Raw genomic sequence first — 24370 nt, 5'->3', positions numbered from 1 at the left:
GAGACCCAGTAGGCTTATCTCCGAGATCGCTGAGGCAGAACTGTTGTCAAGAGTGTAAATGCAGTCCTGATGCAAGGGGATGAAAGTTATTCTAATCCAGTCTGGTATCTGTGCTGCTGCCCAGCAAGCAGAATGAAGCAGAGCCCCCATAATAGCAACTGCAGCAGTGCATCAGTGTTCAGTGCAGAGCACTGGAGATCTTCAGTGAGATGCAAGGACAGGAACACCCTCTCCAAACAGCAGGAGATGCAATTGATTATCAGACACAGGCATTCTGCAGAGAGCAAAAGGAACAAAGCCAACGTCGGCCATTCTGCAGCACAGTTCTCCCCTCACAAGTGCCCTTTTGGAGCAGTAATTCCTTCAAGAGAGCAAGGGAGAAAAACAGATACCCCAGCAGTGTGCTAATCTTCACATACAGAGCAGTTTTAATGCAGTGTAATCTTACAGAAGGAGGAAACAGTATTTCCCTTGTGCCAAAGGTGTCAAAACAGTCAAAGATGGCAAGCTCCACTGACGTTAACTTTATTAAAGGAGGGCAGGCTTGGCAGGAGCCAGAGACAGAGAAGCATCCACTTGTAATGACAGAAAATGATGGACAGCTGGGACTTCTTGAAAGGATATATAGGCAAACGTACACACAAACTGGAAACTGCAAATCACAGCAACAAATTTACAGTTATCAAACAATAGCACAGCAGCAGCAATGTGTGCAGCTTAATAACTGCCTCTGATTCTTCTTGAATTTGGCACCTGTATTATTTTGCAGCAGCTGTATAATTAACCAAAGGGGGAAGTGGTGCCCTGGGGTTGTTACAAGAGCACCAAACCTTCTCCAGTCAGTTCCTCAGCAGAGAAACGTTTTTCCATGCAAATTGGATTGAGAAGTGAAAGAAAAGACTGGCACTCTCTGCAAAATTCTGAGCAAGAGGAGCCTACTTTTAATTAAACTTTATTTTAAATAACAATAGGATTCATTTCTATTCACAGATTCTCTCTTGCATCTAAATATCAAAAAACAGTCGATGCATAATGGTGCTGAATGTAAAATCAGTTCCTGAACACTTTAAGTTAACACAGAAAACATTCTCTTGATGACATGTCAGTACATCTCATCCAGCCTTGCCTAAAACACCTTAGAAATGGCAGCTTGCACTATATGGCACTGCTCAGACATTCAGAATCTCCTAGCAGAAATCAGCAGAGACCGATGTTGTTTGTTAGGATGAGATACTTTTTTTTATGTATATTTGGTTCTACAGAATCTTTGAAGCATTGAAAACAATTGAGAGCCTTGCCTCCTCCTCCTGCAAAATGGGAAGTGAAAAGTAAATCAAGGATCTGAAACACAAAGCTGTAGTATTGTAGCAGAAGCAGAAAATACCAATGCATTCACCTCCCCTTCCCTGCAAACAGTTCAATTATCATCATGTCCCCAAGCAGATTCCACACAATCACTGTGACATCTGTTATGGAAACGAACATTAATCTATATCTGCAAGGAGCAAACACACTGGCAAGGTTGCAGCAGAGGGAGGGAGATTAGGTGTTACTTAGCACACAAACTAGAAAATGACAGCTTGTCACATCCATGAGTAAATACCAGCAGAAGCAAGACGAGGCAAGATGCTGCTTCACTTTTTTACTCCAGCACAGCATAACAGAGATACAGATTAAGGACAGTACTGCAGCTTCCTATTCCCTGCCTGCAGTAATAGCGTCTGGATGCCCATCACCCCCCTGGGAGCACTAACAGCAATGGATTATATCTGCCACTCATGCACATCAGTAGAGCTGACTGAGCTGGAGGGGGCTGAGCCCCTTCCCAGCTGGAGCCAGAAGGGCTACAGAGGATGAGTGTGCAGTGACCCTTTCTTTGAGTCACTCTTGGATGGCAAGGAACTGCCCACAGCCTTGTCAGCAGCAGGACAGTGACGTGGTACAGAAGCAAGGGGCTTAGCAAAGACATGCCAATGTATGAAAAATCATATCACATAGTGCAATCCTCTTTGCACAGGCACACACACCTTAAAGAAGGGAACAGTGAGCTCAAATTCCTGTGTTTCCTCAAGTACAGGTGTGCACCCATGGACAGCTGCTGCAGAGCCCCTTACATACTGAGTCCACAGGCATGAGGCTGAAGGCATCTTAGAATCACAGGAGCACTGAAGATGGATAAGACCTCTAAGACCATCCAGTCCAACTGTCAACCTACCACCAATATTACCCACTAATGTCCCTAAGTATCACACCTACACATTTCTTGTAAACCTCCAGGAACAGTGATTCCCTGGGCAGCCTGTGCCAGTGCCCAACCACTCTTTCAGAGAAGTTTTTCCAATCTGAGTGTCATATTGGCAAGCCTCCAGTCATCTGGGACCTCTCCCATTGACCAGGACTGCTAATAGATGGTGGAAAGCAGCTTGGCAATTGCATCCACCAGCTTCCTGAACACTCTTGGGTGGATCTTCCATCACCTTGCAGTTCAGCATGCAGGACTTCAGTGGCTGCATCATGCAGCTAGGCACGAGACTGCTTCTAGCTGCAAGATGGAGGAAGGGCTGTGGAACAAAGCTACTGATTAAAAAAATAATAATAATAAAATAAAAAAATAAAAAAAACCCAAAAACCGACCATCAAGCAAGAGTTCCAATAGCTCCAAAAACTATCCCAGGGCCTCTCACCTTTACCTTCAGGCAACACAACAGTGCGTGCTTGAGACATATCACATCTCAGTCTGCAAGAAATACATTGCACTAACAGTTAATGGTATCTCATAGTGGTGTAGTGCCCTTTCATTGATGAGGAGTTCTTCTCAGGGGCATATTCCCCACACCCAGAAGCCTGCATTCAAGGCACTGTATATTCTGATTCATATGGTGTGAACACAACTGTAAAAAAGATATTATGCCAACTCCCTTCTACCTTTAGACGTACAGCTTCCCACCCCCTCTTCATTGTGCTTTTACAGTGAGAGTTTGTTCCTAATTGGTACCCAAGTGCTCATAATCAGATTAACTCCTTCACAGAAAGAATGCTGCTTTTTATCCTGATGAGAACAGATAACTCAGACTTCACTTACATAATCTGATTTTAAAAATCATCATAATCAGGCTTTGGTGGAACGACTGTTTTAACAGATGTGACAACTTGACTACAGGCAAAGCAAATAGCTGGCTTGAAAATAAGCAAAACTTTAGGATCCTGGACAGTGGAGAAGAATGCCAAAATCAGAGCTCACTGGGACTTTTATTGGTTCATACTCTGCTTCTCCACAATCCTAACCAGAAGCTTTAAATATAAACAGACATAGAGAAAACTTTGGCAATTGGACTCCTGACCTGAATTTGTATTCTCATGCAAGAGATAAACTTTAAGCTTTCAGGAGTTACTCATCTACAGTCTGATTTCACAACAAAGAACACTGATTCTTCTATTCAGTAGAAAAACAGTAACACTTTCTGTAAGAAAGCTTTATTCAATAGTTAACAGTGAGAAGCTACTAGAAAAAAGAAGAAAAAAAAAGTAGAACAGGAACAGGAAGGGGTCTTAAACTATCTAAAGGAAGGTTATTCTTGGAACTGTAAGAATACTTTACATCAGAATCATTTAGTAAGCATACTGAAACAGTTCCCTATTAATCACATTTTCAGCTAGGCATTTTAAATTCATATTTTCACAAATTTATATGGTTTGAATAGAGGCTGCTGGCTGCAGCAACCCCAGTACCTGTTTCAAAGCAGAGGCGAGATGCCTGTGCTGGTGCTTGCTGCAGCCTGACCCAGAGCCATGCCTCTGCTGCTGCACCCCTGCCTCAAGCACTGAAATGGAAGGTTGCAATGGGAGTGTGCACAGGGATACCACAGAAACACCTGTGAAGGGGAAATATAAATGCAGAGACAGTAACAAAATCTGAGTTTTAAAACAACTACTTTTTCTTCCAAAAGATGTAGTTAAGAGGTTTCATCACCGCTTTACATGCCGTAAAAATAAAAGGGATGTTCAAAAGATTCTGCTTTTATCTGCCACACAGTTTGCTTTCAAGTTTGCAGCACTGTGTGGTTTCTGAGATGAGCAGATATCTCTTCTGGGTATTTCTAACACACCTACTGACTTAGATCTCTATCCTGCAAATGCTTATGCACATGCTCTTGTCTGCAGTATCCAAGATACACTTTATGTGCATTATATCTAGGACAGCTTCAAAACTACGAGTGCTGAAGACAGCCATTCAACATGGCACAGTTTGGCGAAATATCAGTGTTATAGTAAAAAAAAAAAAAAAAAAAAAAAAAAGCCCAGAAGTTTTAAATCAAGAAATCCTGGCCAGCTTTAAGCTAGTTTGGCAAGAGCAAACTGGCTCAGAGCAGCACTGATGCTGTCATATACTGCTGTTACCTTTTGTCTGTATTCATGTTATAATACAAACCCCCACCTGAAGCAACTTTGAAGGTAATAGTTACTTCTACCCACAGTTTTCTGGCAGTCATGAGTTTCCACAATTTATGTCTTTTGGAACCAGCAGAGTTCCAAAAGCAAAAGCCCATCAGCTCATGCACTTCTTCTCCAATTTGCAGGAGCCACATATTCAGACAGGATACTCCTCTGCTCTCCCTGATGAGAAGGCAGTTCTCTCAGTTCCTTCCTTCATCTGGGCTGCTCCTCTTTTCACCCATACTTTCTAAAGGGAACATGACCCAAAACTGAGAAATGATCACTCCCCCTACAGAGAGCTGTGCTTTTCTTTGCACAGATGTCTGCAAGCACCTGTTAGCTGAAAGAAATTAGAACATCAGCATATATTTAATGAGGTTTTTTCTATTCCTGTGCAGCCTTGCAAAGCAGGACGTGTTACATGCACATTCAGATCAATTAATGCAATTTGTGATCTCTAGTAGCTTGCTGAGGTGGGAACAAACAGCTGAAGGGAAGAGGCTGGATGGCATAGTCTGTATCTCCTCACGTGAAGAGCGATATGAGCCTATATGAACACACTAGTTAGATGAACAAGAAGCCAGAGAAAGATCCTCCCAAAAAGTGCAGTTCATTCCTTTCCCTGCTGTGCATTGCCAGCACTCATCAGCATCCCCACACCACACGGGTCTCATCACTCAGAGATAAAAGTCACTTATAAATATAAATCCCACAATAGTCTGTAATGGACAGAGACATCCCCAAGTAGTTGCCTTGGTGTACAAAGTATAAACCTTTGCTCTCTTAACGTTGTCCTTTCTATTTTCCAACAACATTGCTCAAGAGCAAGGAAATCACAAATGATAAATTGAGGGTATCAGAACTAGGATATTCTGTAACAGTCACTTGGAAACACCTGTGGGTGTCCTTCTGCCTTCACTCCCTGCCCATGCAGCTACATTCCTTCCCAAGCAATACTAGGGCTTCAAGAAAATGGTGCATAACGAGCTTACCCCAACATTCAGTCATTTTGGAACCGGCATTGAATCATATAATAACAAAAAACGTTGGAGTTGGAAGGGACCCTGAAGGCCATCTAGTCCAACTCCCCTGCAATGAACAGGGACACCTACTGAGTTATCAAGCTGTTTAGAGCCAAGTGCAGCCTGATCTTAAATGTCTCCAGGGCAACCATCACCTTTCTGAGCAACATGTTCCAGTGCTTCACTGTCAGGTAGGAGCCCCAGAGCATACCTACAAGCATAGACAGCACTGCCACAAGAAAGCAGAAGGATTGGAAACACACATCCACCATCCTGTAAGGTGTGCCTTACAGAACTTTGCTGGGGCAACAAAAGAAATATTTGATGTCTTAAGGTCTTCTAGGGCATAGAAAAATGCTCCCTTTAAAATTCTTTTTAAGTTTCTCTGGGTCCCTACCCAGACTTCAGCCCTAGGCTAAGGAGATCTTTACTGACTCTAAGTTTGTTTTTGTTTTTAATTTGTTTTTTTTTGTTTTTTTTTGTTTTTTAAACAGACTGATCCTACAAAGACATTCTCAACTTCTTTTATCATCATTTTTTGCCCCATCTCTCTAGCAGGCATACCCATTTGAGGAGGTCAACTATTAGGTGAGTCCCAGGCTCACTAGCAATTACTGCCCTCCTCTCTCTCACCCCCTAGAAAACTGTAACAGTGCCAAATCACAGTTTATCTAGATACTCATTTCACATGTCTTACCATTATCACTAGGGCTTTATCTGTTTCTCTTCTGGCTTATGAACACTCTCAATGTTGATATTCCTGTTTATGATGTTATACTGGTCTGTGGCCCACAGGCTAACTCTCTGTTAACACATCCTATTTCACAGAATCAGAATCGTAGGGGTTGGAAGGGGCCTCCAGAGATCATCGAGTCTCTATCCCTCTACCAAAGCAGGTTCCCTACAGCAGGTCACACAACTAGGTGTCCAGATGGGTCTTGAATATCTCCAGAGAAGATGACTCCACAACCTCCCTGGGCAGCCTGTTCCAGCGTTCCATCTGTTTTAGAGAGGTTAGTCTGCACAGCTTTGGCTGAAGTATTATTTACTTCTCCTTCCTTTCTGAAGCTCCCCACTCTGCAGCCCATGCTACATGCACTGTTGGCACTAGAGAATGATACAACCTACCAGCATACTTGTATTCTTTCAAAAGCTGCACTGTCTTGGCTTGCAGCATTCACCACATTTTGTTTCATGAGAATCTAGTTTAGAGTTCTGGCACACCTGTCTGCATTAGATCAGCACTTGTAGTTGTAATTTTCTACTGTATTCAGTGCTGGAGATTTGTTCATCCTTCATATTTTGTAATTTGGTCTGGGCACTCCACTCTACCTTGCAAATTACAACTGATATACGCAATTGTTTGGTTTTGCATTCTCTCATAATCTTTCTCAGGTTGATTTGTTTCAGATCCCAATCGATGTATCAGGGACTATACCAGCTACCTCAGTTGGAAAAACTGGTTTCTCTGTTTCTATTTTTATTTTGTGTTCCCATACTACTTCTAGTACTTGAAGGGAGTTTATAAGCAGAAGGGGAACCAACTTTTTACACTATCTGATAGTGATAGAACAAGGGGGAATAGCTTTAAGATCAAAGAGGGGAGACGTAGATTCAGGTTAGAAGTTAGGAAGAAATTATTTACTCAGATGGTGATGAAGCCCTGGCACAGCTGCCCAGAGAAGCTGTGGTGCCCCATCCCAGGAGCACTCAAGGCCAGGTTAGGTGGGGTCCCAGGCAGTCTGAGCTGGTGGCAGCAGCCCTGCCCATGGCAGGAGCTGGGGGGAGCTTTTAGGTCCCTTCCAACCTAAGTCACTCTATGGTTCCACACCAAAAATACAAAAATCCTTCCCTCTTATCTTCGCTTGGTTCCTACCCTGGAACCAGTCTTGGAAAGCAAAGCATGCCTCAGAATTCTGAGACATGTCAAATGATTCTGAACTATCGCCTGAAAAAAAAATATATATATCTCATGATCGTCTTTGTTTTGGCCAGTACCCACAGCCTGCATAAAAGACCCTGTCAGTTGGCCTCTTCCAGAAAACGTCAGCTGCAGTGGCATTTTTAACTGTGCCATTTTTCCCACTCAGAATATTTTCTTGATCCATTACACTCCAGGTACCATCTGCTGAACAAGTCACACATGGCTAAGAAGCCTGGCCACATCCACCTTTACCAAGTGAATGAGCCCTAATTTCTTAACCTGGAACCATGTGAGCCACTGCACTGCATCCAACTCCAACCGCTTTTGCCACAGTTTCTCAAGGGTACAATACCCCAGCACAGTCTCAGAGGCAGCTGCAACCACTGATTAGTTACAACACAGAACAGTCATGCTTCCATTCAATTTCTGTGAAAAGAGGAGAGAGCAACCACTCTGTAGGCCTCCAGTTACTTGCCTTTTGTTCCCAGTTTCACGCTAGGAACAGGACTGTGATGCTAGGAGCTGAGCAAAGCACTATCAGAAAAGGACATCAGGGGTACACATTGTCATCCATTCCACTGCCCTGCCTGGTGCCAGGGAGTACTGAAGGGGCTACATAATGAAGGCTGGGATACCAGCACTGACCACAACTGTTTTGGATGCAGCCTCAGCAAGTATATGCCAGGATGGTACAACCTGTTAAATAAAGGGCAGAGGACAGCTTTAGTATCACTCTTGCAGGGCTCTATGGCTGTTGGCACTTAGTAGCTAGCATAGTGCAAGCACAGGGGAAAGCAGGTTTCATCCTTCACTCTTGCAGGTTGCCTGCTCCAAGCTGTAGGCAATGACAAGAGCAATCTGGCAACAGGAACGCCACAGTCGAGATCCAACTCAACATCCCTTCTCCGGTACTGCTTCACAGCCTACTAAAAAGAGATGCCAAGGCTGAACACAAGCCTGATCCAAACAGGGAAGCTCCATAGTGCTACAGCTCTGTGACACTCTAGCAGCCTGAGTTAACCTGAACAGGAATCCCTTAAGACTATCCCAACTACACCTGCACCCTCTCAGCTGGCTTTACCTCTTGTTCTGCTGCTCTCCCAGTCTGTACATATACATGAATATGCATAAAATCATAGAATGGCTTGAGCTGGAAGGGAACTTGAAAATTACCTAGTTCCAGCCACTCTGATATGGGCAGGATTGCCAACCACTAGATCAGTCACTGCATCAGGCTGCCCAGGGCCCCATCCAACCCAGCCTTGAGAGCCTTCAGGGATGGGGCCCACAGTTTCTATGGGCAGCTGTGCCACAGCTTCACCACCCTCTCAGTGAAAAAATTTCCCCTGACATCTAACCTAAATATTCCCCTTTTTAGTTTAAAACCATTCACCCTTGTCTTATTACTTATTACTGTCTACCCATGAATGTTGCAAGACAGGCACAGAGAAAATCTACTTCTCTTTTTTTTTCCTTTTTCAAACCAATTACATTTCTGCAGTGACAGATGATTAGTGTTTACAATAATTCAGATATTAAATATCCAGAAGAATTACTGTTGCTTAAAATGTGGGTTAGGCAGCATTACACATAGCTTATTTGTGCTGCCTAGTAACAATTACTCTGAACACAGTGTTTAAAGTGAGAGGTAAAGCCAGCAAGAGGTAAAAGGAAGCATGCAATAAAATTTCATTTAAGTGAGGTTTGTTGGAGACAAAATAGGGATTACTACAGTAGCAGAAACTGCAAAATGGCAAGTGATACTATAGCTGAGTTCAGCACAGTAAATAATGAAAGAGACAACCTCTCTAGTCCCCTGCATCTTACTTAGTTCTGATGTCTGTAGAAAGAAAACAGAAACAATTCATACAGAGATTTGTCTAATATCTTTCAGAAGTTGATAAAATATCTCATTAAGGCACTGCACTTCAAAGCTTTGAAAGCTGTTATGTTAAATTGCTGCAGTTTCTACGGCAACAGTTTAGCAGGAATCAGATTCTACAGGAACAACCTGCAAATTGTCAATGCAACAAATCACTGCCTTGTAGGCAGAGGTAATTAGGATCCCAGCTGCTATTATCAGCTGATTGTATTTCACTTTAGCCTCCCTCACATTCTAAGAACAATCTTTCTCAATAACAAGCATTGCTAAAATACTATGTTTTCTTTAAATACCCTTACTTTCCTTCCTGAAGATCCAGGAGCTATTTAATTAGAGAAAAAGATGACTTAACCACATAAAAGACTCAGGCTGTCTAGTCCATATATAACCATTCCTACACTGCATTAAATGCCGGGACAACAGCTGAGCACTAGGGTTAAAAGTAACGTAGTGCGGTGGTTAGTGACTACTGCCATCTTGCGAACAAAACTCCAAATGCCATTCCTTTGCTCAAACCGTATCTGACTGAGCAGAGCAGGGAAAAAAATAAAATAAAATCTGCGTATGCCTGCATATTCATCTTACAGTAAGCATATGATATTCATCCAGACAAGAGATGACAAAACGAGACAGGTCCTAACGGATATAATAGAGCATTCCGGACTGCTGAATGCCAGTTGAGCATTTAGATACTGAAACCAGCTGGTCATTGAATCATAGAGCTTGGAAGGGTCCTCTGGGGATCATCCAGTCCATGCCCCTACTGAAGCAGGTTCCCTGTAGCGGGTCACACAGAAAAGCTTTCACATGGGTCTCAAATACCTCCAGAGAAGGAGACTCCACAACCCCTCCAGGGAGCCTGTTTCGGTGTTCTGTTACCCTCATGTACAGAAGTTCTTCCTCATATTTGCATGGAATTTCCTGTGTTCTAGTTTTAGGCCACCGCTCCTTATCCTATCATTACACATCAACGAGAAGAGCCTGGCTCCATCCACACAACTCCCACCATTTAGTGCTTTGTAAGAGCTGGTAAGATCCCTCCTCATCTACCTTTCTCCAGGATGAACAGGTTTCAGAATAAACTTTCTGAAGGTAGTTCAGAAAAGAACAGCTGTAAAAGTTTTGTATATTCTTCAAACTATTTTGTTACTAACTTTGCTGCCCCCTACTCCGTGCCATCATGGGGCTCTGCCCACCAAGCAGCCTGGCCTGGCTCAAGAGCAACCACACAGCAGTGTGTGATCCACACTGCCTGGGCTGGCACTGGGAGGGCACAGGACAGTGCTGACACAAGTTTCACCAAATAATGGTGTGCATTTTGATACGCTGACTGAACACGGTCCTGTGAATAGTGGAAGATATGCAGCTGTGCTGTTTTCAAAAAGGAATTTGAGAATAGGTTTCAAGAATGCTGGGGAAAAAAAATCATCAATTTTTTGCCAGAGTTATGATCCCTTGCCCAGTTGACATGAATACATTACTTACTAATTTTCAAATAGAACGTGTAAAGCTGCAATCAGACATTCAACTAACTGATCATGTCTCTTTACCAGACCTTTATAAGCCTCATTTGACCAAAGGGAATGCACCCCTTGCTTTGCTATCACACCTTATGCATGGCATTGCTTTTTGGCTGTACGTACATTTGTAAATGACTGTTTTCAAGGATGAATCACAGGAAGAGTAAAACGCCATCAAAAAAAATCTCTGATGGACATCTTAGGAGCTGACTGAGAGTTGCAGCCAGAGCCACCAAACCAGACTGATGCATTAAAAAAAAATGTCAAATAACCCACTGTTTTGTTTTTGTTGCTCTTTGTGTTTTAATAAAAAAAATATTTTAAGTTTTGTTAGTTACATACTTTAACTACATGGTATATTTTATATGCAGCCCACGACAATTCCTCCTCACTCAGAGCAGCCTGGACAAACCCAAAGGTTGGATGCTCATGTACTGAGCCACATCAAGACATCTATTAAATCCTTCCACAGAGCCAGTTGCACATGGCAGCACCAGCTCCATCTTGGATAAGAATGAGACTTTGCCTGCAGAGCAGTCTTTTTTTTTTCAACTTCAGTTTATCAAAAAGGAGTACAAGCTGTGCTAATGGTGCTGGGAGTGGGGAGAATGGGAGGGCAGCCTCTTGCAGGGCTGACTCTGCCTTTCAGCACTGCCACACACACCCCATCAAATCCAAACCCACACGTATTGCATGTTACATGTGTAGTGCCAGTTGGCAAGTAGCACAGTGATTGCCAATAATATGTCAACCCACCTACACTGTGCATGCCTGTGAAGATAAATGTATTTTGTTATGAAGCAGATACGCAAGTTTTTGTATTTAACTATCAAACTTGGGCTTGTGTTATTTTACAAAGCAATTTAATAAGCCAACATGTTCACTGTGGAAGAAATATCCAGAATACTTGCCCAGTGCTCACAAATTTTGTTATTTTCAACATCTTCAAGATGAGAATCATTTGTGCCGTGCTTCAAATCATAGAAGCATTCAGAATGAATCTTGAAATTGTGGCAAGCTCAAGCTACAACAAGTGATTTTATGCATTTTGATACACTAACAGCAGCCACGAAGGGGAGATTGTGAAGTGAAGGGTGTTTCTCTCTGGTCAGAGAAGTACGACTAGAATTTTCTTTGAATCTAATGTCTGACTGCAACTCTGTACAATCCATTTGAAAATTTGCAGATGATATATATATATTAACTGAAAATTGAGTCCCTATTCTTCAATAGCCCATGAAGCACGCAGCCACGGGGAACCCAGTAATCTTGGAGTTTCCCCCAGGAGCTCCCTCTTCAGGCTGCTAGGGATCCCAGAAACCAACCAACACATTATGCTTTTAAGATAATCCATGCTAAATTCATGCACTGCTGTCACATCTACCTCAGTCACCAAGCATAACATGATGGAAAATACAACAGTGATAGCAGAGCAGCAAGATCCCAAGCTACACTAAGTGAGGATTCACTCAAATGCAACAGCAGTAAACACAAAAAAATAATAAATAAATAAATGTTGCTTACCTTTAAAAGGCCTCAGATATGCAGAAATCTCTAGAAAAGATACTTTTGCCTACACTGCCAACCCTTAAATGAGGTCTGGGAAGGGGTGGATCCTGGCTCCACCTATTCTGGTCATTCATGTGCATTGCTGGCACCTGAGCTCCTCTGGATTGGCCCTGCCTTCCCACCAGGTGCTCAATGACAGGTCCAAGCCATGCCTTAGCATTTTTGCTACAAGGACCCAAGACAATTCCTCTTCACCCAGTGTGGCCCAGGCAAGCCAAAGGGCTGGACAACCATGCTCTATTGTATTAGTGTAGGAAACAGCTCTCTTTTCCTTCTGCCCACTTCTCTTTTCTCCTTCCTTTGAATAACATGGTTTTAACATAACAGCATCAGATCTGGTTTATTTAAAAGGCTTCTGTTAGATGACAGAAATTCCGATTAAACATCACCTTTCACATAGAAGCCTGAAGCTAAAGCTAGAAAAAAATTAAAAAAAAAAATAAAATTAAATTAACAAAAAAAAAATTAAAAAAAAATTTAAAATTTTAAAAGTAGCAACAAAATCCTTAAGTGTCAGCTGTACAACAATCCCACTGGCACATAGTATATCAAATCTACTACAGACAGTTAGAAGTCAAAAGCAGGTGATTGTAGAAAAACACCAAATGGAGCCCAGATAGCAGGCAGGCTTGTCTGCTCTGTGAATTTTCCTTTGAGTACCCTCCATTATTTCAGATGCAAGTCCACTAGGTAGTACAGATGTAAAATTGAGCTGGTGTTGATAGGGCACACTTAGCTTGACAAAGGATAACACAGCACAGAATGGCAGGAAATCTGAAAAAGCACTGAAGTGACTTGAAGTATTAAGCACCTTAGAAGTCAAATCAGAAAAATAAACCTAGATATATTTTCTCAGTCATGCAGCTGCTTTTCTAAATCTTTCAACATATTTGGCTATACCTGTGTCTTTGGCGAAGACCTTCAAAATCAAATCAAATTTTCTTAAGATAAGACTTATGACTTACAGAAGGGTAGATGTTCCTAAACTAGGATCATTTATGTAGAGGCACACAAGATCAAGAGTCTTTTCGAAAAATCACACGCACTTTCCTCATGCCCTTAAGTTCCTCGGTTTCACAGCAGTAGCGTTTTCTTCTCAGTGCAAACACAATGAATGGTGGGAAGTAGGAATAGAAAAGAGTTCTCTAATGAATCATCTTACCTGGCTAACAGCTTCTATCTGTGCAACGTATCTGTGTGCCTCCCCACAGTAAATGGTCACCATCTGCCTTTGTTCTAATAGATTCTCTTAACACATGTGGTTCTAGTAGAGCACACTGGAGAATCCCACAGAGGAGAGTGATGTTTAGGATTCCATAACTGCAGGAAAATCTTCAACCAGAGTCCACATTATTTACACCTGCCAGATAAAGCAGCTAGCTCAGCTTAAGGGAAATGAAAGGAAGGTTTTCTACAAGCAATTAATTCAGTCTCAGCAGCCCTCACTGACTGAAGACAACTTCAATCACAGAATGATCAATATATTAATTACAGCAATGGCATAGTAGCTTGTTTGTGCAAGGTGAGCACAACTCGGTGCACGTAATTATTTTTGTCAAGTCCTTTTGAGACTATTCCAGGTACATCTATCCTTATTGACTGTCTCTAGTGAGCTTGCATGGGTTTGAAGGGGTCAGCACTTTTTTCAGCACAACAGCAGACACATGCATCCCCATCAGTTATCACATCTCACGTGATGACTTCTTAAAACTCCCTCGACTTCCTCAAACTTTACCACAGTTAAAAATGCTTGCAATGATTTGGAGTGCATTGAAGCAGAGGTATAGAGACCAGTCATCTCAAAACTACCTCTGTGTTATGACCACTATAGTTGAAAGCCTTTCTAGCAGGGTAGCATGGTAGAGTAATGAAAGCTATTTCATTTTCAAGGCCTGACTGGAATTGAGACTAAATGAGAACAAAAAAAGACTACTACTACTTTCATTTGAATGTGTCCTATACAAAAAGTGGCAACAGTTCCCTCAGAAGAATTGTACTAAAGTACTGAAGCTACAGCCATTAAATGGTGCACTACTGTTCAGGAAATGCTTAGTTAGTTCATAGTGAAAAAGGAAGTTAATTGCTATCTGCAGCTAAAGTCTGTTGAGTTGACTCAAACTTGAAAACTTCTAATATTTTTTTAAATACTTGCTTATTTTTCAGTTCCTTTTCAGGAATGCTGAAGTAACAAGAAACCATGATAGGGCAATCCTTCTGCCTCGTTTATGTGTCATCTCTCTGAAAGGACCAAGCACCAGCCCTGTAGGACACCTAGAGTTGCAGGGTCCAAACTGTTCTAAAGCCAACAGAGCTACATCCAATCATAGCAAAGCTGCTGTAGTAAAGATTAACATTTGCTGAGGGAAGCTACAAAATGATGATTGCTTAGATTATAATAATGCTATCACTGTTATATCCCCTTCTAATGTATTATTCCATTTATTGTAAATGTTACTAGACATTTATTGCTCGTATAGCAGAAAGTGCTAATGGATTGCACAGCAGGGAATCAGTAATACATAAATCCCAGGATGATAGTCTCTATAAAATAAGGAGATATCATATAATAACCATCCTCAAAGGGTCGTAAGAATTGTGTTGTTTAATCTCTTTTTCCACTGAGGCCCAAGTTTGATTGTACAATAAATCCAGCTTTGGGGCTTATGGTAGCAGATAACAAAAAAACAAAAAACAAAAAACCCCACAAAAAATAAAAAAAACAAACTGAAGAAAGCTGTAAAGCCCTGAAACAAAGCAATGATCTCCTGAAAATTTATTTACAACCCTCTCAAATTGTATAAGACCTCTGACAGCTCACATTTGTTCAAAAATCTGACTGATTAACTCTGTAACAGTAACAGGCCTTACACTGAAAAAGATATCACTTGTGGGCTCTGTGCCCACAGAGTCAGTGTAAGTACTGAAAAAAATTCAGTATCACGCATCGCAGATAGTTGTCAAAGATAAGCAAACACCTTTGATCTGTATCAGATGCATGTGTCATCTAATAACACACGAGTTGAGTGGAGCAACAACCTGAGTAATTTATGCCACAAGAGATCAAATCCCCATTTGGAGCCACTCTCAAGCAGGTTGCTCAAGGCCTCGCCCAGTCAACTTCCGTGTATTTCCAAGTAAGGAGGTTCCACGCCTCTCTGGCCCTGTCCCAACATCTGCCTGCACACATTTTCCCCACTCCTTCCACAAAAAAAAAAAAACCACACCCAAAAAGATAGTATTTCTCTGAAATTTCCCTTCTTGCAACTTGTGTGCGTTACATTACCGCTGCTGCCAATTGCACAAGTCACCAGATACTTTCCCTGATGCAGAGCAGCTGGTCAAAATGCAGATTAAAGATGCAGACATGTTTTTCAGATACCATCCAAGAAAAAGTGGCTCTGTGTTACAAGGAGCCAGGGCCACCAAAGCAAAAAGAAAAATTCCCTTCAAGCAGTCAGGACTCTGACAGGCTGAGGTATAACATCAGCATCCCTTTTAGTGACAGAAAGAGCAAAGACCAACACTTTTCTGAGAGTGACAGAGAAGAGTTAAGACCTCTGCTCAGGAAAGGAGAAGCAGAATATACTTAATGCAAAATAAAGTACTTCTAGCTTACAAATTTTCATTCCAAAGGGGAAACTGACTTGAAAAATCTTGACTGCTTTGGCTCAGCAAAGGAAGAACATATGAAATTAATTAGGGATAAAGACAAATTGTTTCTTTAACAATTTCCTTCAAGCATAAAATTAAGAACATATGTTTACATATGTTCATATAAAATATCTAAACTCTGAGCACGTTAAAAAGATTAAAATACTGAAGCAACTTAAAAGTATCCCTCACTGAGTCCATTTCATTCTTGCACCAGAGAAATCATACTCAGAAGCCCTACAAATGCCGAAAGAAGATCACGAATGGCCTGGGTTGAAAAGGACCATAAAGATCATCTAGTTTCAACTGCCCTGGTGGTCAATCACTAGACCAGGCTGCCCAGAGCCACATCCAGCCTGGCCTTGAATACTTCCAGAGTTGGGGCATCCACAGCCTCCTTGGGCAACCTGTTTCAATGCATCACCACCCTCTGTGTGAAAAACTTCTTCCTAATATCTAACCTAAACCTCCCATCTCAGTTTAAAACCATTCCCCCTTGTCCTATCACTATCAACCCTTGTAAACAGCCGTTCCCCCTCCTGTTTATACTCTCCCTTCAAGTACTGGAAGGCCACAATGAGGTCCCCCCGGAGCCTTCTCTTCTCCAAGCTAAACAATTCCAGTTCCCTCAACCTTTCTTCATAGGAGAAATGGAAAGATGAAATACTGTAACATTAAGATGTCAATCACAAACACAAGTGATAGAAAAAGAATGCTTATTTAAAAATAGTTTTTAATAAAAATGGAAATAGTGAGTGTGCTAGTTAATAAGAAAAACTAGAACTTAAACATTTTTAAAATCTCTTTCACCCGACAGTGCTGCAGAGGATTTACTTTAAAAACAGTAATACAGGTACTCATCAACTTTCCTGCTTTGCAAAACCATCTTAAAGTTTTAATTAGAATTAACATTCATATTTCATATCAGAGGATGAAAACCAAGAGGATGCAGCCATTTATGGAGTATGAAGCAGACGAACACCCACAAGGAAAAACTATGTGCTATCATTGATGCTATTGCTAATCAGAAAGAACTTATGTCTTACTGAAAGGCTTTTGAAATTTGCTTTGAAGAAAAACTCTTGGAACACGCAAGTCTTCTTTCCTATTCACAGTTTCTCGGTGCACATATTCGTTGACCACTTCCTCATATCCCTCTGCCCTGAAGAGCTGAGACAAGAACTCTACAAGTGAAAAAAAAAAAACATTAGATGAAAAATTATGTTTCTGCTATTTTTAAAGCACTAGCCAGTGTTTTTATAAGCTTACATTCTAATGTGTTAGAGTACGAAAAACCACACATGCCTTTAGATTTCAAGCTGTTCTGTGCAAGCTGAATGCTGCACTTCTGAATAAAATCAATACAGGACACCTTTGGAAACATCAACTTAAGCAAAACAGCCTGAAAACTGAGACTTAAGCTAGTTACTGTTTAGTTTCCAAAACATGCCACATCTCTTATTTTTATTGAGCTTTCTCATTCTCCCTGTGATTGACACCAATGAGTTGCACAGCTGGCTTCGTCAGGTGAACACAACACTTATTTCAGATATTTCGGAAGTGATCCAGACTTGAAAATGCATCTCTGCTTGAGAAGAAACCTAAGTTACTTGACCTTCACAAACCACTGCTCAGTAGAAAAAGGAAAAAAACAGTGAAGTGGTTGTAGTGGTACCAAGTCTGCATTAAGTCAAACTGACAACATTTCTCAAACACAAAAGACCACAATTCAAAGCTTATCTCCCTTTGGGATGGCAGAAGTGCCTCACAGACAAGGTCATCTATGCAACAGAGAGGGCTGCCCACACTACTGACCTGTCATATTAGCTACAGGTCAATATCCTTCTTTTCCTACCCCTTGCTTCATTTACTTCAGGTGTGATTCCTCTGGAAATTTAAGCCATACTAAACTTTTGCTACCTGGTAGAAAACAAAGGCACACACTCTTTTTCAGTAGGTGATGGGTTTGCCAAAAGAGCTGATCATGTGGCTTAGGAGCACCAGAACTAGAAGAGGTAGAAGAGGTGATACGTTGAAAAGGGCAAAAGAGACCACCAATTTCAGCAGGAAGGCAGGCTTATGTCATCATAAGCCCAACAGGAAACCACACGGACTGGCCATAAACAGTGTGTGTTCTTTTAAGATGGAGAATCCACATTAATGAAATACTAATAAATAGCACTTACTTGTGCATCAACTGAAACTTTATATGAATAAATTGAACAGAATCAGAATTAGAAACATTTACTCCTCCCCAAATTTAAGATTATTTCTAAGAGTGGAAGAATGGATTCATTGCCATGGAGCATCAGTGTTGTTATCTGAGGTCAGATACACTACAAACAGGCATTGTTCAAATCATTCTACATAGTAATGACTTGATGTAGCAGAATAGTGCCTCTGCTAAATTAAAAAAATAGGACTGGTTGCCAACTGTATAAGAATGATGGAGTCACATTTCTAGTAACACAGGAATTCTCAAGCATTAACCAATATTTACATGAAAATTAGTAAGATAAATGCAATCAGAATGAATAAGAAGCAGGAGCAGAGGTGGTCCGTGAGACAGCCACAGATATTCCCAAGGCACATCAACAGCTCACACAACCAATGTAGACCAGTTCACTTTTTTCCTTCATTTTTCTTCACTCTCCCTATCCCAATTTTTCCTCCAAAGCACACCTTCACACTAGAGCAGAATTTCTCATTCAGAAACAATTCTAACACACAGTAAGAATGGGATTTAAATTTACATAGATAGGCCAGTTTCTTATTTGGTCCCTTTAGCATCCATTCTCTTTTTTTGAGCTAATTTGTTAAAGTGGAACTAAAAATCACTCAGTAAATAATAGCTCTGGAAGTGCTTTAATGAAGCTGTAGAATAGCCTGCATTATCTAGGATTTCATCATAGTTCTGTGAAAAATAGAAAAATCTCAGACACGATTAATGTTCTTTATTTATCAGAAGCAATTAATACATTAAGTCATAAAATTTGAACTTTTACTTGGCTTCAAATTGGCCTCTTCAGTGGCTATATTTTGCTTCAGACTAGGAAAAAAGAGCCCACAGAAATAAACACAGAGCTTTCATTTCACAATTTGACAATTACATTTGACAGGGAGAAGTAACAGTCCACTAAAGTTTAGTATGAAGAACTGGGAGTTAAGAGATGAGCTATAAACCCATATTGAGCTCATATTGAGAGCCTTCACAAATTCCTTCATGTCTCTGTGCTTCCATTTAGCAGCCAATAACCTGCAATAATTACCGTCCTTCATAAAGCATTCAGAGCACTGAATGAAAAGCTGTTAAAATGCTGTATCAAATGGAAACCCTATTTTGCTTCATCTACAAATTGTGCACTTCACTGGCACACTTCGTCTTCCACACCAAGAATAACCTCACGAATAACCTCAACAAAACTGTCACAAATATTTTTATTGAACTTTTACTGAACTTTGTTCTTTTTCCTTTATACAACAAATCTGATTGAAATCTACAAATTTAGAAACTTCTGCTCCTGTTACACGATAGAAAATACACAAAGCTTGTAAACAAGTAGCAGCTCCATAAAGTCCTGTAGATCCAATAAACAGCCTCCCATAAATAGTAACAAAAAGAGAAGACAAATGAAGTACACGACTGTTTGAGAGTCACCTGTACAAAAACAAAACTGCTGTGGGCATGTTACCAATTCTCTGAATCAAACTTAAGTTGAAGATCACAGAAAAGAAAGCATCTTACCTGTAGTGAAAAAATATGATCTTGTCCCATCTTGTCTAACATAGAAGTTTTCTCCAAGTTTGCTGCCAGATTTAAACCTGAGCATTGCATGATCATACAGTCCATAGTCTCTGAACAAGACACACTTGCCTGGTTTTAATACCTGTCATGTAAAACATGCATGCTTTAATAAGGTAGATGGATTTGTGTATACATGCTTATACACACGTTATTAAGACATATCCTAACACACTCCATCTTAACACAAGCTGTATATATTTTGAATTCATTCCTCATGCAACAAAAGCGTTGTATACAAACTGGATTGCTAGCTTTTAAAAGAATTCCTTCCCATGAACACTACAATATGGATTGCCTTCAGATATCTGTTTGGATGCTGAACAATTAAATAAGCTTTCTGCAACACTCTTCAAACACAGTCGAAAGAAAAATGTATACACTGTAACAATAAAAATGAAGTCCTAACATGGCACTTCGTTTGCTGGCTAGGTACCATCTAGCACACAATTCTGCTAAATAAAATATAGAAATCACAACGTTTTTAATGCAAGAAGGAAAAAAAGTGCAACATAAGAAAAAGAAAAAAAAAAAGAACAATTTTAGGAAAATGGGTTGCAGGTTAGGTGTTCATTTTTTTTGTTTAAACTGCTCTTTGATAAGAGAATCAAGCAATAGTTTAGAAACGTACATTCACTACCCTTTCTGACTTGTGATATTTGATACATGCAACCTTTCTACCTCAGCAATACCAGCTGTATTTGTTGGAGGAGAAAGTGAATATTTGCAATTTGCAAATTCATACAGAAACCTACAAGTGAGTTCAATGAGCCAGACATTTCCACACAGAAAACAGTAATTAGCCTTTTCAGGTGCACGAGTTACGAACCAATCTCAACTTTAGAAAATAGCAGGAGGTACATTAAAAAACAAAAATAATTTAAAAAAAAAAAAAAAATCAAACATTCCTTTTTCTAACTGATAACAAAATGAGCAGGATATCTGCTAATATAAAAGCCCAAAGGCAGACCTGCACTTATATAAAAAAAAAAAAGCACATGTTGACTATGAAACTCCAGCCAGTGTATGACTTGAGATCACCTTAGGAACATAAAACCATTTGAATTGTGACCTTTTAGAACTGCCTTCTGGATGGGTCTATGTTTACCTATCAGCCAACACAAGCAGCCCAGGGTGCTGAGTTTCTCTACGTTAATGTTAATCTCCAAGCTCTCCATTTCTAAATCATCACAGGTCAAGCGGGTTTAGTAATAACAATACATACAATAACAACAACAATAATAATAACATACAAACATAACATCCTAACTGCAAGTTTTTCCATATTCTGGAAGTCAGCTACAGTTTGCTATCATCTATACCTCACCACCAAACATTTGAGCAACCCATGAACATCATTTGTATCAGACAATGTCAAAGCCAAACTGACAGCTGCAAGATACCATTTTGTTGTGTTCATAACTTACACTAGACCAGGATTCAGAGTAAAACTGTACTTTCAAGCTAAGGAGAATATGAGTGCTTTAAAGACTGTAAAATAAAGTGTTAAAGAATTACCTTGTAAATGTTCTTCAAGACAAGATGCATTTTGTCAGGATGAATGGCAGAAAGCACAAATATAAGGGTGACGACATCCACAGAATCTGCTGGTATGTTTTCCAGAAGATCATCTTTGGTAAGATCGCACTGGAACACTTTGCATCTTTCAGTACTATACAGGGAATTTTTCTGCGGGAACAAAAAGAGCATGCTTTCACTGAAAATTAGCAGCACTATATCAAAAAAGTAAAAAACAAAAAGCAAGGGAAGCTTCCATCTCTGAGAAATGTTGCTGGTATCGCATAGCCAGAAACATAGTACCGCTCCCAGGAAACAGAGTCTTCAACGCATTCATCCATATATATGACCGTAATACTACAAGTCAACATGGAAAAATGTAGGTCAAACAATTCTGTTCTACTCTTCATATAGACAGGCAAGGGAAGCCCATCACTTGTAATTGTATAAGTTTCTAAGAATACTCTAAAAGAAGTTCCAAATATCACACCAACCTTCACATATTCAACAGCTCTAGGAGAGAAATCACAGGCATATGCAAAAATATTCAGATCTTCTTCTAAGAGTGGAAATAAGCAGTTTCCAACCCCACAGCCCGCTTCCAAAATGGTCAGTTTCTGGTCTGCAAACTGAAGTGGAAGAAAGCCAAGAAAAAGCACATCATTTTCATTTTCCTGGTGATATCAGCAGAAACATTGTTCAATCAGTATATTAAAAGCAATAATCAAGTTTAATTTACCATTGATTCAGAAATGAAAGTAGCTATCCATTGGATAACTTTGACACTACAGAAGAAGAATCTTTTTTCTTGTCAAAGTACACATCTTTTTAGAATGCATTAATATTTCTTAATTACTTGAGGAGTAGATGTCTAAACAGATTGTTGTACCATTTCTTTCTTGTCTCATTCAGATATAAGGAACAACAAATGCAAATAACTATTCCTCTCATCGATGTTCTGCAATTAGCCTGTAATTCTGGGTGCTTTTCCTTAAAGCTGTGTTTTGAAATGCTCCAACTTTAAACATCATAGTTTATTTAGGACACAGAAAAAATGTTTCTAGATTTCATTCTCAGTATCCAATTTTAAATTGATCTGATGCACCTGTTTCTGAGGTGACATCTTTGATACTGAGGGACTGCACACATAACATGTTAGTGCTCCCAAATTCATGGTTTAATTAGAAGTACTATTAAATCATTTGAAAACAATCAATCCCATCTGTTACAGAGCAAGTGCATAGAGCTCACCTCCCGACATGCTTTTAATTCTTGAAACTCTCTGGTTGTCCAGTGTCTGTCTTTGAAGAAGTTGGTGCTGTTTCTCTTGTAAAAAAGATCCCAGTTCTTCTGTGCCTCTTTTTCCAATTTCAGCTGTTTGAAGTCAGACACCAAAACCCGATCTTTTGCCAGTCTCTCTGCTTCTTCTGGGCTAAGGAGTCTCATATTATGGCCTTTTGTTTGGAAAGCACCATCTTCAGTAGAAGTTGTTACTGTAGTTAAGCAATCTGCTGATGTGTTTTCATGGAACATCCTAGAATCTTTCACACAGATACGAACACTGAAGACCCGAGGGTGATTTTCTTTTCTTCAGTGTACATTTCTTAACTTAGGTAAAATTCCTGGATACCTAAAAGCAACTGGGGGAAAAAAAAAAAAGGAAAAGTCACAATACACACTGATTAGGGCTTTATGGTAATCTATCGCACCTGACAAACTGCAAAGCCATCTGACTTCTCTTAATTTCAGAACTCTTCCATGCAAGCTAACACTGAGTATGAAATACCACTGATGTAAAAATTAAAGAAGATACTTAAAAGAATCTACAGGTCTTCTTTTTTTATTGTAGAAACCCACCTTCCAGGAGAAAGATGGCATAGCTATAAACTTCTTGCACTAAAACTGACTTAAAAGGAAAGCTTTGGTTCTTGTGAACTCCAGTTAGCAACACCTAAGACAAATGTAGCGATAAACAGGTGACAGTCTCACTCAAGAGGTAAAACAATCTGTGCTTGTGTTAGCATTTCTCCTTCCTCTTCTCACCTCAGTGAGAGAAACATCAGCATTTATAGCACCAAGTCACTTGGGCAACAGAGCAAAACCAGTATGGTGATGCCTGCAGCCAGCCTGTGTCAGCACTCCTTCCCTGCTTCTTCCCAAGTAATCATAACCCCTTTAACCATCACAGTTTGTTTTTTGTTTTGTTTTGTTTTCCCCCCAGGATTTAAGAAAAATGGAGCAATGAACAGGGCCCTGTGTAGGCTGAGGAGGGATCCAGACCCTACCCCTGATCACAGAATATCCCGAGTTGGAGGGGACTCATAAAGAACAATGAGTCCAACTCCTGGCTCCACACAGCACCACCCAAAAATCCCCAAAAAGTTAAGCTAGTTCTAAGCAAACATCCAGACCCAGGTCGGCACACTGGATTAAATCCAGGGAAGTGCAGGCAACACAAGTGTGTCAGATATGAATGCAAGCAACCCCAGGCAGGAACGAGCATCCATGTTCCAAAATGGAAGTGAGAACAAGCAGCGGCGCCTAACTTAAAGCAAAAAATAGAGAATAAAAAAAAAAAACCGCTTCATTTAGACATTTTATCATCTGTGATACGAACAGAACCACACAAACACAAGCACGAACTACAAACACGGGCAAAGGAGACAAAGAGCTGTCAGAACCCTGTCCAGCCTCACAGCACTCACACGCCCAGCCTCGCTCCAGCAGCCTCGCGCGCGCTCAGCCCTCACCCTCACCGCGCTGCCCGGCGCGGCCCAGGCTGGCGGCGGCTCCTGAGGCGCGTTACCCCGCGCCCCGCTCTGCCCTGCCCTCCCGAGGGCGGAGAGCGGGGCGGACCCTCCCCCGGCCCCTCTCCCCCCTCTCCCCTTCCCCGGGGCCCGCAGCCCCGCTCGGCCCCGCGCCTCTCGCTCCGCACCCGCCGCCGCCGCCGGCCCCGGAGCGCTTTCCCGGCTGCACTCGGCGCCCGGAAGGGCGCGGGGCGGCAGCGCACACGGCGGGCGGAGGAAAGGAAGGGACCGGCCGGGACGG

General features: G+C 41.0%; 1 protein-coding gene across 2 annotated transcripts; it reads right to left on the bottom strand.

The window, feature by feature from the left end:
• Positions 1-4619: 4619 nt before the first annotated feature.
• On the bottom strand, positions 4620-24370 carry METTL6 (methyltransferase 6, methylcytidine). 2 transcript variants are annotated; one of them, XM_052696717.1, is made up of 7 exons: positions 24258-24370; positions 22574-22962; positions 21817-21951; positions 21323-21493; positions 19748-19889; positions 17049-17186; positions 4620-4681 (listed from the first exon to the last, which is right to left on the bottom strand). In XM_052696717.1, exons 2-7 carry the CDS (start codon positions 22853-22855, stop codon positions 4635-4637), a joined length of 915 nt encoding a protein of 304 aa, XP_052552677.1. In that variant the 5' UTR covers positions 22856-22962; positions 24258-24370; the 3' UTR covers positions 4620-4634. The 2 variants fall into 2 exon arrangements, with proteins under 2 accessions (XP_052552677.1, XP_052552678.1); XM_052696718.1 differs by lacking the exon at positions 4620-4681 and adding an exon at positions 13566-13711.

The sequence above is a fragment of the Tympanuchus pallidicinctus genome, unplaced genomic scaffold, assembly GCF_026119805.1.
Source record: "Tympanuchus pallidicinctus isolate F22 unplaced genomic scaffold, pur_lepc_1.0 scaffold3, whole genome shotgun sequence".
Classification (NCBI taxonomy): Eukaryota; Metazoa; Chordata; class Aves; order Galliformes; family Phasianidae; genus Tympanuchus; species Tympanuchus pallidicinctus.
The sequence above is the reverse complement of the archived record's forward strand: the minus strand, read 5'-3'. Positions and strand labels throughout refer to the sequence as shown.